The 12,500-nt window shown below is 42.9% G+C and overlaps 1 protein-coding gene across 1 annotated transcript in view; it reads right to left on the bottom strand.

Moving 5' to 3' along the window:
- LOC126986792 (uncharacterized) overlaps positions 1–10,452 on the bottom strand; it is a 255,802-nt gene extending 245,350 nt beyond the window's left edge. The window contains exons 1-3 of the mRNA XM_050843162.1: positions 10,401–10,452; positions 9,890–10,030; positions 9,537–9,546 (exon numbers count right to left, since the gene is read on the bottom strand). Of these exons, the coding sequence (XP_050699119.1) occupies positions 9,537–9,546; positions 9,890–10,030; positions 10,401–10,452 (203 nt within the window). The remainder of the gene's footprint in view (positions 1–9,536; positions 9,547–9,889; positions 10,031–10,400) is intronic.
- Between the last annotated feature and the right edge of the window lie 2,048 nt (positions 10,453–12,500).

Below are 12,500 nucleotides of genomic sequence, written 5' to 3'. Positions count from 1 at the left end.
ATTGGTCGAGGAATGATAAAGGATAAGATGAAGGAAGAGGAAAAAGGAGATAGAGAAAGAGGAGGAGGAGGAGGGTGAAGAAAAGGAGTATAGGTAAAAGAGGACGAGGAGGAGGAGGAGGAGGAGAAGGTTCGGGTATTTCCCATTCACACCTGTAGCCCATTACGTCATCTCCAGGCCCACAGGTGAGGCGTTCCCTATTTACTTTGGTGTGTCCTACTTCTCTCTCTCTCTCTCTCTCTCTCTCTCTCTCTCTCTCTCTCTCTCTCTCTCTCTCTCTCTCTCTCTCTCTCTCTCTCTCTCTCTCTCTAAACATAATGCAGTTAATAGCTTGCCGAGATTTCCTTTGTTTACATTGGCGACAGATTTTCACACACACACACACACACACACACACACACACACACACACACAGGCACGTACTCCACACACACTCGTGACGTCATTCGTTGTGGGTGTTCGGGCGGAGTGACGTAACGTTCTCGGGATGGCGCTCCTTAAGTCGTGACACCTTTCACGTACCTCTCTCTCTCTCTCTCTCTCTCTCTCTCTCTCTCTCTCTCTCTCTCTCTCTCTCTCTCTCTCTCCGTCAGAGCAAAGGTTCCCCGTGTTTCCCGTCTCGTTGTCTTTTCTCTTCTTATTTCTTTGTTGCTTATCCATTTTCTTCCCTTTCATTCTCCTCTTTTCCATTCTTAGTTAATCTGTTTCACTACGTTGCTCTTCTTCTCTTATTTCTTCGTTCCTCCTTCCTTCTTCTTTTACTTTCTTCGTCCCCTTCTTCTCCTTTGTTACGTCTTTCAGTTAGTCTTTTAGTCGCCTTTCCTCTGTTTTCCTTTCATTCTCTTTCTTTTCCATTCTTCATCCCTTTCTTTCGTTTCTATAATCTCCTTTTTCATCTTTGATCTTGTCTTTTGTTGCTGGTTTTCCTTTCCCATCCATCATTCTTTGCCTCCTTCTCCCGTTCCTTCATTGTTCATTTATTATTTCTTTTATTTCGTTTATTTTATACGTTCGTTTCTCATAATGTTTTCTCCTCTTGTCTTTCTTTTTGTTCCTTTCCCTTCTCGTTCCTTTGTTTTCTTTCTTTTCCCTTCCTTCGTTTTCTATTTTCACGTTCCTTCATTGCCCTGTTTTTAAGTTCTTTAGTTCTTCGGTGTTTCGTGTTTTCTCATCCTTCTGCTTGTGGTCTATTCTTGCCCTTCTGCTGACCTCCCTTCATCCGTTATCTTTCAATTCTCCTTTTCTCTTTTGTTTTTCCCCGTCACGTCATCTTCGTCACGTTGTCTTCTCCTCCTCTTTTTTGTTCTTTTATTCTCCTCCTCCTTTTCCTTTTTCTCTCTGTCCCTTCATTCTCCCTCCATTCTCCCTTCACTCTATCTTTCGCCCTTCAAACCCAGTCCCATCACCTTTTTTTCTTCCTCTCCCGTCCCTTCACTGTCCATCATCTACCCCTCAGTTATTTCGGTCCTTCTTATCTCCCTTTATCTGCCTCCTCTCTTTTCTTATCTTCACCTTTCTTTTCCTTCCTTTCTTTGTTGTTGCTCTCCCGTCCTTTCCTGTCCCTTCGTTGCGCTCTCTCTCTCTCTCTCTCTCTCTCTCTCTCTCTCTCTCTCTCTCTCTCTCTCTCTCTCTCTCTCTCTCTCTAACCGTCACTCCGTTTTCCTCCCTTACATCCTTCCTTCACATTCCTCTCCTTCCCGTTTTTTTTTCCTTCCCATAACTCTTCTTTTTTTCCTTTTCCTTCCCTGTACTTTTCTTTCCTTTACTTCCCTTGCAGTTTCCTTCGTTTCTATTTATGTCACCTTATCAATTTCCCTTCCCTTCTCTTTCTTTCTCTTCCTTTCCCTTCGCTTCGCCTCTTTTCCCTCCCTCTCCTTCCTCTTTCTTTCCCTTTCCTTCACTTCCTCTCTCTAATCCTTTCCTTCAATTCGTCTCTCTTCCTTCCTTCCATTCTTTTCTTACTTTCCTTCTCTTTCTTACTCTTTCTTTCACTGTTCACTTCCTTTCTTTTTCTTACCTTTTCCTTCATTTCATCTCTCTTCCTTCCTTCCCTTCTCTCTCTTCTCCTTCCATCCCCTTCCTCGTTTCCTGCCCTTCGCCTGACCCGCCAAATTTACTTGAACTTGATAAGGTGTCTCAAGGTTTTCGCATGACGTCGTTTTGTTTACCTTGCTTTTAACGGGGTGACTTTTCAGTGTGTGTGTGTGTGTGTGTGTGTGTGTGTGTGTGTAGGTCTGCGTGTGTGTGGGGGGGGAGGGGGGAGTGGGCTGGCTGCTTGTTGTTGTTGTTGTTGTTGTTTGTTTTTTCGGGTTATCTAATTTCTAGGCTTCTTTTTTTTTTTTTTTTTTTTTTTTTTTTTGCTATTCTTCATCTTCACCATCATCATCACCACCACCATCACCACCACCATCACCACTAAGTACCCTCCACCCCCCCACGCTTATCACCTCCACCCCTCTAAACTAATTTCCTCCACCCTCAACCCTACCACTTCCCCCTTCACCACCACCATCACCACCATCACCATCCACTTGAGCGACCACCCACCACCACCACCACCACCTCCACACAGTCTCCCCAGCTCACATCATCACTCTCTCTATCACATCACCGCTTGGTTTTCATAACAATCACATACCACCACCCATGTTACACACCACCACCACCACCACCACCATCATCACCATCCTCTGCTTCCTTCTCTCATTCTTGCATATCCCCACCACCACCACCATCATCATCACCATTTCCTTGTCCAGTTCCCACCTTCACCACCATCATCACCACCACCATCACCTCCAACCATTCTTGCTCATTCCACCCCACCACCACCTCCACCTCCACCTCCACCACAGCCCCATAGGTCATCCACTAATACTTTTGACCTTTCCTCGCCTCATTCCTGCCCACGAGATTGCATGCCCTTACGCCACTCACTCCACTTAGCTTTTTTCCACTAATGATGGGTGGAGTAAGAGGATGAAGTGGGCTAGTGGAGAAGGTACAGGTGGAGGAGAAGGAGAGACAGGTGGAGTGTGTAGTTGTATGGTGTAGGTTTGTCTTTTTCCTCCACTTCTCTCCCTCTCCACCTCCTTCCTCCTTACTCCACTTCCTCCTTGCTCCATCTCTCCTTTAGTCCTTCTTTCCACTTTTCCTTCACTCCATTTCATCCGCTTCCAGCCTCTCCTTCATTCCACTCTATTTTCCCTCCACATTACTCCACCTCATTCTCACTCCACATTAATCTTACTTCACCTTATTTTCACGCCCCCTTATCTTCACTCCACTTCCCTTTAACTCCATTTTATCATCTCACTCCACCTTTTCCTCATTCCACTTTCTCCCACATTCCACCTCTTCCGTACTCCACATATCCTTAACTTCATCCGTCTCCACCTCAGTCTCATTCCACCTCTTCCTCACTCACTCCACCTTATCTGTACTCCATCTTTTCCTAACTTCACCTCACCCGCTCTCTACATCATTCTCATTCCACCTTGTTTTGAGTCCACCTGATCCGCATTCCACATAGTCAACAGGTGCAGGTTAGATTTGTCTCGCTAACGAATTACCTCGCACCTGGAGACCGGTTTCTACATTAACTTTTGTTTTTATATAATATTATCTACATCTTTTTATGCATTGTTGTCATCAGTATTCAGTAAGAGTTCTATCCGTCCTTCCTATGTTATATTCTTTCTTTCTTTTTCTTTTTCTTTCTTTTTCTTTTTTTCTCTTTAATTTTGTCTACCTTCCTTTCCTCCCATCCTTCCTCTTATCCTTCCTTCCTTCTTTCTCTCTTTCTTTTTCTTTATTCTGTCTACCTTCCTTCCTTTCATTCTTCCTTCCTTCCTTCCTTTATATTATCATTATCATTATCATCATCGTCATCATCGTTATCATTATCATCATCAATACTGCAATTATCTCTAAGAACATGACCAACTACTACTACTATTACTACTACTACTACTACATATAAAAGATACCTCCACTACTACTACTACTACTACTACTACTACTACTACTGCATAATGACACGCCTGACCAACTTTCTCTTCTACATTTTTTCTCTGTATTTGCTTCCTTTCTTTCTTTGCTCAGCTGACAACACTTTACCCCGAGTTTGTGGAGTTGCCTTAAACAGCGCCTAACACACACACACACACACACACACACACACACACACACACACACACACACACACACACACACACACACACACACACACACACACACACGTACCATGAAAAGGAGAATTATATATGAAAAATAATTCTCTCTTTTTGTAAACTTGTCATCGTTGAGAAAGATTTGACGAAATTATGTGAAGGAAAAATAACAGATTAAGACAATGACGCCGAATATTTTGAGAGAGAGAGAGAGAGAGAGAGAGACCGTCAAAGTTCAAACAACTATTAATACTGATGTGAGAGAGAAGGAAGGAAGGTCTCTCTCTCTCTCTCTCTCTCTCTCTCTCTCTCTCTCTCTCTCTCTCTCTCTCTCTCTCTCTCTCTCTCTCTCTCTCTCTCTCATTGTCATTCAGCCAATAAGCTTCATTGACTTCTTAGTACTGATGATCAGCTTAATCAAGTGGTGGCAGGCGCTGATCAAGGTTAAGTAGAAGTAGTAGTAGTAGTAGTAGTAGTAGTAGAAGAAGAAGTAGTAGAGGTTAGTTTATCATTCTTTCTTTCCTTCTTTCTTTCTTTTTCTATTTTTCTATTTTATTCTGTCTACCTTCCTTCCTTTCCTCCTGTTCTTCCTCTTATCCTTCCCTGTTTTCCTTCCTTCCTTCCTTCCTAGTAGTAGTAGTAGTAGTAGTAGTAGTGGTAGAAAAAGTTGGCTTATCATGATTGTAGGGGGTGGTAGTGGTGGTGGTAGTAGTAGTAGTAGTAGTAGTAGTAGTAGTAGTAGTAGTAGTAGTAGTAGTAGTAGTAGTAGTAGTAGTAGTAGTAGTAGTAATGCCTATAATGCTCACAACAATCCTTCACACTATCCCTTCTCGGCCTCAGATGAACTCAAGAGATAAGGAAACGACTTGAAAAGGTTGAGGCTGCGGCTGAGACGGGGGACTGAGGGGTATACTGTGGAGGCCTTGTGTGTGTGTTGCGTGTGTGTGTTGACTCAGGGCGGCCGTTTCCTTGTGTGTGTTTACTGGAGACGCTCGAAACGGCACGGTAATGGGAGACTAGGTTAAGCTAATGGAAGGAAAGGGATGGTCAGATGGACGGAGTGAAACAGGAGAGGGTGGGAAGCGAAAGAAAGAAACGGTTAAAGAGACGATAAAGAACAAAGCGGAATGGGAAGATATGGAGAGGTCAAGGAAGGGGATGAGATGGCAAAAGAAGGGAAAGGGCGGGGTATGGGTAGGGTGAAACAGGGTAGGGAAAAGAAAGAAAGAAGTGGCTAATTTGAGTGATAGAAATTGACGATTGCAGCGGGAAGGGAGAGAGAAGGAACAGATATACAAGGGAAGGGGATGAGACGGTAAAGAAATGGATATCACGGGAAGAGAAAAAATGGAGTGGTTATATATAGTTTGAGGGATGGAAAGGGACGAAGGGGTGGTAGGCGATATGGGATGAGACAGGAAGGCAAAGGAAATGGAAGAGATGGTCAAAAGAGAAAGGGAAAGAACTGGATATACACAATCAGTAGGAATGGAGTGGAAAGGGCAACGAAATGAAGGAAAAGGAAGGGACGGGAAGGTAAGGTAAGTCGATGGAATGGTAATTGGAAGGGATAGGACTTGATATATACATGATCTGAACAATTGGAAAGGAAAGAGCGATCAAAGAGAAGAGATGGCACCACTATAAACACTTGCCTGCGCCATGACGGGGTGGGGCCGAATACCATCCAGGCCCCTCAAGCAAGCCTACCGGCGCAATAGGGGGAGACGAAAAAAAAAAAAAAAAAAAACAAAACAAACGGAAGGGTGGCCAGCTGGACGGTAAAGGAAGGGGAGGATATGGTTAAGGAAGGGAAGTGAAGGGGTAGGATTGATTAACAGGGCGAGAAGGGAAGTGGCGATCAAGTGGACGGGATTAGGAAGGGAACCAACCGCTCACTCATTCGTGTCGCCTTGATAAATGCATAAACTTTGCTCGGTGTTCTTAGACGTTTCCACCTCTCACATCAACCACTTCCAAAGGTCAAACAGGAGATCAATCGGGTTTTCATGAGTGTTTCTTTGGGTTCATGGCACAGAAGAAGGGTCAAACTACCACCAGGGTTATGCCTAAAACTCCTACGAAAGCCTTGTCAAATTGTGCAATCAGACGCTTCCTCCTGTCACATCAATTATTTCCAAAGGTCAAACAGGAGATCAATCGGGTTCTCTTGTGTGTTTCTTTGGGTTCATGGCACAGAAGAAGGGTTAAACCACCACCGGGGTTATAAAAGTACTCCTGGAAATGCCTAAAACTCCTACGAAAGCCTTGTCAAATTGTGCAACCAGACGCTTCCTCCTCTCCAGTCAACTATTTTCAAAGGCCATAAAGGAGGTCAATCGGGTTCTCATAAGTGTTCTTTTAGGTTCATGGCACAGAAGAAGGGTCGAACTGCCACCGGGGTTATAAAAGTACTCCTGGAAATGCCTAAAACTCCTACGAAAGCCTTGTCAAATACACGAACTTGGGAGTAGTAAATTTGAAACGGGGTAGCTATTACGTTGTCTCTCGTTGGGTGGGGTTGGTTGGGCAATGGTTGACTTGTATCTCGTCGGGTGGGTTGGGTTGGGCAATAATTGTAGCTTTTGCAATTAAAATGTCAACCCTTTTTCATACAGTGGGTGGTGGTGGGTGAAAGGATCTGTTTGTGTTGCTGTTGTTGTTGTTTTTCTAGGTGGTCTCTGGAAAGGAAAGAAACGTATTTAGTATTTCTTATGTTTCTTGCTTTGGATATGACTAACAACATGGAGGTTGGGGTGAGGGGGGAGAGGGGAAGGGGTAAGCGATGTGGGAATGGACGGGAAGGCAAAGGAAATGGAAGAGGTGGTAAAATAAAAAAAGGGAAATGACTGGATATACACAATCAGTAGGAATGGAGTGGAAAGGGCGACGAAATTAAGGAAAAGGAAGGGACGGGAAGGCAACGAACGATCCAGGATAGGAAAATATGTGGTACTTTTGTGATAGGAAGAAACGTAGTCATAATGCTTCTTGGTTTGGAACGGAATTATAACGAGGAGTAAAAGGCTGTGAATGTGTTTGTGTGTGTGTGTGTGTGTGGGTGTGGGTGTGGGTGGGGGGGGGGGAGGTCACAACGGCGAACGATCTAAAACAGGAAAATATATGATACTTTTTGTAATAGGGTTGAAACATGTCTGTTATCCATAGTTTCTTGGTTTGGAACGGAATTATAACGAGGACTTTAAGGAGGTGAAGGGAGGGAAGGGGGGGGGGGGGAGGTCACAACAGCGAACGATCTAAAACATGAAAATATATGGTACTTTTATTTCTTTTGTAATAGGAAAGAAAAAGACGTATTTGCTATTCCTAATGTGTCTTGCTTTGGAACGGAATGATAATGTGGAGGTCATTTAAACGAACGATCTTAAAATAGGAAAAAAATATATGCAAGTACAATCTGTAAAAGGAACACGTGTCATTGTTTATCCCTCGTGCTTCCTGCTTTTGGACCTGAATAACAATTTGGAGGCGAAGAAGGCGGGGGGATGGGGGGAGGAGGGGAGAGCTTGGAGTCATACGAATGATCTAAGATGGGAAAAAAAACGTGGAAAAATGCGACCTGTGCGTTTTTTAACCCTAATGTTTCCTAGTTTTGGACTGGCTAACAATAAGGAGAAGGGGCCGAGAGGGGGACGGGGTGTGAGTCGCTTGCACGAACGATCTTGGGTACGAAAAAAAATATACAGCGTGATCTTCAATATAAAAATAGATCCTTGGTAGCGTTTCTTAATTGAATTCGTTTTCCTGTCGCTCTCCTTCATTCATTCACTGGGGATGTGTGTAAGACAAACAGCACCAGGATATAAAAATGGATGCTAGATAACGTTTCTTAATTGAATCCGTTTTCCTCTCGCTCTCCTTCATTCATTCACTGGGGATGTGTGTAGGACAAACAGCACCAGGATATAAAAATAGATGCTAGATAACGTTTCTTAATTGAATTCGTTTTCCTCTCGCTCTCCTTCATTCATTCACTGGGGATGTGTGTAAGACAAACCGCGCCGGGTGATGACATTTCGCCTCACCTTGAAGCTTTCTCGGGAACCTGGGGAAGAAAAACGGTGAACCTGCAGCGTCACCACGAACAGAATGAATGACCCAAGAGAATACGGAAGTCTTTTGCTATTTGCTATACTTTTTTGGGGAGGCGGTGGCTGAGTGGATAGCGTGACGGCGCCGCGTTCAGGACGACGTGAGTTCAATCCCTGCCCGGTGCCACCAAGCTGGGATTTTTCAGCCGCCGCCGAGTGGCTTAAAACTACCCACATGCTGTCCAGAAGACCACCTATCAACCCGGACTCTAGATTCTAGGATTAAAGATGAGCTCCGGGAGGTGTTAAAAAACCTCATTGTGTAACGAATATATCGCATAACTATGAAGCCTTATACGTTCAGGAGACCAAATGAGCATAACAATCATAACGGATAACTATCAAAGCCAAATGGTCATAGGATTCCACTTTCCAGAACTTCTCAGGTACAATAAAGTTCTTTTTGTTTTTCTAGATGTGACATATTTGAACCAACTTCCAAATAATGTGAGAACAAGTCATGCACGACCAGTCTTCAAATTTAAAGTGAAAAGAATGCTTAATTTATTTATTTATTTATTTATCTTTTATTTATTTATTTTTTATTTATTATTATTATTTTTTTTTACAGCAGTCACTTCAAGGGCATAACAAAATTAAACAAATGTGAAAAAAAAGCCCGCAACTCACTGCTCCTTAAAAGAGTTAGACGAGTGGCCGAAAGATAGGTCAGTTACTTGTACTTTTATAGATACTTAAGGTCTTCTTACTTCTAAAGGTGTATCAAAACATAACGTAACTGAGGTGTGCACGGGTGTGTGTTTGTGTGTGTGCATGAATGTCTGTATGTGTGAGTGTATGGGTGTCGTACTGTGTGTGTATTGGTATATGTTACATTTTTTTTTTTTTTACAGCAGAGGAGGCAGTGTAAGGGCGTAAAAAAAAAAGAAAACAATATGGAAAAAAAAGCCCGCTACTTGCTGCTCCATTTATTTGTAATTGTATAACTTTAGGACCGTTATGATTACGATTAGTCTATATTATAATTCAACACGAAGTCCTTGCTAAGAAATTTAACTCCTGGACCTCCGCTTAGCATTCCCTTTCATGTGTGACTGTACAGTGAGACCCGTCAAAAATCATTAACCATCAGCGATAACAGGGTACGAGTAGCTATTAAACCAGGGATGGGAAGCTGCGGCCTGCCTGTTACCAAGCCTTCACAGCGGGGGGAGACAGGCAGCCTCGCCCTACCTGTTACACGTGACACACTAAAGACTGACCTTCCAGACGGCTTTGGTTTTGGGCTCACGTGACGCCAACTGGATATAATTGGCAGGAAACTGTAGTGTGACGACGTGTAGCTGCCTTAAATATATCGCCGTATAGGGATAATAATCATAATTCATTTTTATAATTATTTTTGGATAATGATAATTTTCTGGAGCGAAACTAATTTTTACGCCTCCGTGATGCGATGATTAACATATATCGACGTCTAGGGATAATAATCATAATTCATTTTTACCATTATTTTTGGCTAATAATAATTTCCTGGGACGAAACTAATTTTAACGCCTCCGTTGTGCGATGATTAACATACCTAATTCCGAATCCGTGAGCCGGGGTTCGAATCCCAGCTTGGGCAGTCGGCGTGCGGCTCACCCAGCTGTTCATTCTCCCTATCGGTGTGTCGGTAAATGGGTACACTGGGGAAACCTGGGAAGGTGAGCCGTGGTGTCCCGGATGTCACACTGGCCCTGTGTCTCGGGGATATGGGCTTACCCACCACAAGCTCCAGGGCCACTGTAACGGAGATGAGCACCGGAGCCACGTGCAGCTATAGGGTATGCCGCTAACTCTATCTTAACCTTGACTTAGTTTTATTGTACTTCACAAATGGACGCCCTACACTCTCTGGAAACCCATTGTGCGATATAAGACACTTTTGCTTCTCACATCAGCTATTTCTAAAGGTCAAAGAGGGGATAGACCGGGTTCTAATGAGTGTTTCCTTAGGTTCATGGTACAGTAGAAGGGTCAAACAACCACCAGGGCCATAAAACTACTCCTGGAAATGCCCACAACTCCTACGGAAACCTTGTCAAATATGTGTTCTTGGGCGACGAAATGCTTAGTAATACGGCTGTCTCGTGGGTCCAAGATTCAGACTGACTGGAACTGTGTGCACGGGCCTTGTTGGGCGGGAGAGGCCGAGATTGTGTCATTGAGGCGCTGACACAAGTACACTCTTGCAATGTCTGGGCACTGCTACCCGCCTCCTCCTCCTCCTTCCCTCCCCCTTTCACCCCGTAGCTTGCATGACTTGTGATTGCCTAACGGACGTGCGTCAGCCTGCTGCATCCCTTGACCTCGCGCAGCTTCCAGGGAGCAGAGAGTCAGAGTAAAGGAACGGGCGTCTCCGGGGTGTCTGGGAAAAGGGAAACAGGATGGGGGATTTACAAAGCTGATCCTGTGTAAAGGTCTTGAGAGCAGCACTGTAGTTTTAGGTCCGTTTGTCTAACCTAACCTAACCTATCCTAATCCTACCTCCATGGTCTGTCTGGGTCGCTGGGTACAGACAAAAGGATCGACACGTAGACAGTGGTACTCACTTTATTTTTTTTCACACTGCAAGAAATGAAAGCAGAAAAAAAAATTAAGTACCTCATACCTCACGACAACAAGACAGTGAAGGATGGCGGAGTGCAAGAAATGAAAGCAGAAAGAAAATTAAGTACCTCAGACCTTACCAAAACAAGGCAGTGCAGCGTAGCGGAGTGCAAGAAATGGGAGCAGAAGAAAAAAATTAAGTACCTCAGACCGCACCAAAACAAGACAAGGCAACCCGATGATCCGGATCTGATTATTTTCATTCTTTTTTTTTTCTCTCTGCAAATGGGAACGAAGCAACCAAAAAAATATTAAGTGGAAAATTGCGGGAAATAGCGTTAGGTATAAAAAAAATCAAAATGTCTCGCTGTTCGTTTGTGTCTTATGGAAGTGGAAATAAAATGAACTAAAAACAAGCAGAAAAAAGAACAAGGTAAAACTGGATGAAGGCGAAAAGCAACCGAGTATAAAAGATATATAGAAAAGAGGAGAAGGTCGCTATCGGTTATTTTCTTCCGAAGTTGAGAAGTGAAGAAAAAAAAACAAAAACGGTTGCCTGCGAAAGAGAAACAGTGGGAATATTATTAAAGCAAAGAAGAAGACTCGATGTTAGTTTCTTGAAGGGACTGAAAACAAATGGACAAACAGCGGAGAAAACACACACACACACACACACACACACACACACACACACACACACAGCAACAACCAACAAGGAGAGAGTTGATCAATGCGTGCGACAACAGGAGAGAAAGTCGTAGAGGAAGAGAAGAAGGAGGAGGCTGTCTTTTCCTACCTTGGGAGAGACGAAAAATAGGAAAATTAATCGAAGAACGAGATAAAAAAAAACAGCGGGCTTTTTATTTTTTTGGGGGGGGCCTTGAGTTGCCTTCTATACGGTAAATAAAAAACATAGAAAAATACAACATGGAAGGACTGGATGAGTGGGGATAATATTAGTAGGAAAAAAAGACATAAGGAGAGGAGACAGAGGCACATTGTTCGTAAAGGAGAGACAAAAATAACAGTAAACACGAGGAAGGGAAAACAGAAAAAGCAGGAACAACTGGGACTGATAAAAACGGGATAAAAAAAAGTATATGTAAGAGGAGGAGGAGGAGGAGACTCTTAGTTTCTTAAGGGAATAGAGAAAAAAACGACACAGAAAGACACAAAAATAAAAAGAAAACACTCACGCAAGAATATGGAAAAAACAACAACAACAAAAAAAAAATACAGAAAAATGCAAAAAAACGAAAATAAAAACAAAACAAAAATGATAAATAAATACAGAAAAATGTAAAAAAAAAATACAGAAAAATAATAAAAAATACAGAAAATGAAAAAAAATAGAAAAAAAATTATAAAAAATACAGAAAAATGCAAAAAATACAGAAAATTTATAAAAAATACAGAAAACCATACAAAAATTAAGATAAGTAAATAAATAAAATAGGTAAATAAAAAAGATAACAAGGATTATCCAGTTCCACGGTGACGCATTTTCCGACTTCTAAGATCCCGTTCGAACTGGAGGGGAGGATAATACGCGCTCACTTCTTTTTGTGGTGGGGCAGGGGGGGAGGAAGGGGAAAACATCGAGGGGAAGAGGTGGATGAACGGTGGAGGAAAAGATAGGAAAAAATCATATGAGTGGGGCTAA

Source organism: Eriocheir sinensis, chromosome 63 (genome assembly GCF_024679095.1).
Source record: "Eriocheir sinensis breed Jianghai 21 chromosome 63, ASM2467909v1, whole genome shotgun sequence".
Taxonomy (NCBI): domain Eukaryota; kingdom Metazoa; phylum Arthropoda; class Malacostraca; order Decapoda; family Varunidae; genus Eriocheir; species Eriocheir sinensis.
The sequence above is the reverse complement of the archived record's forward strand: the minus strand, read 5'-3'. Positions and strand labels throughout refer to the sequence as shown.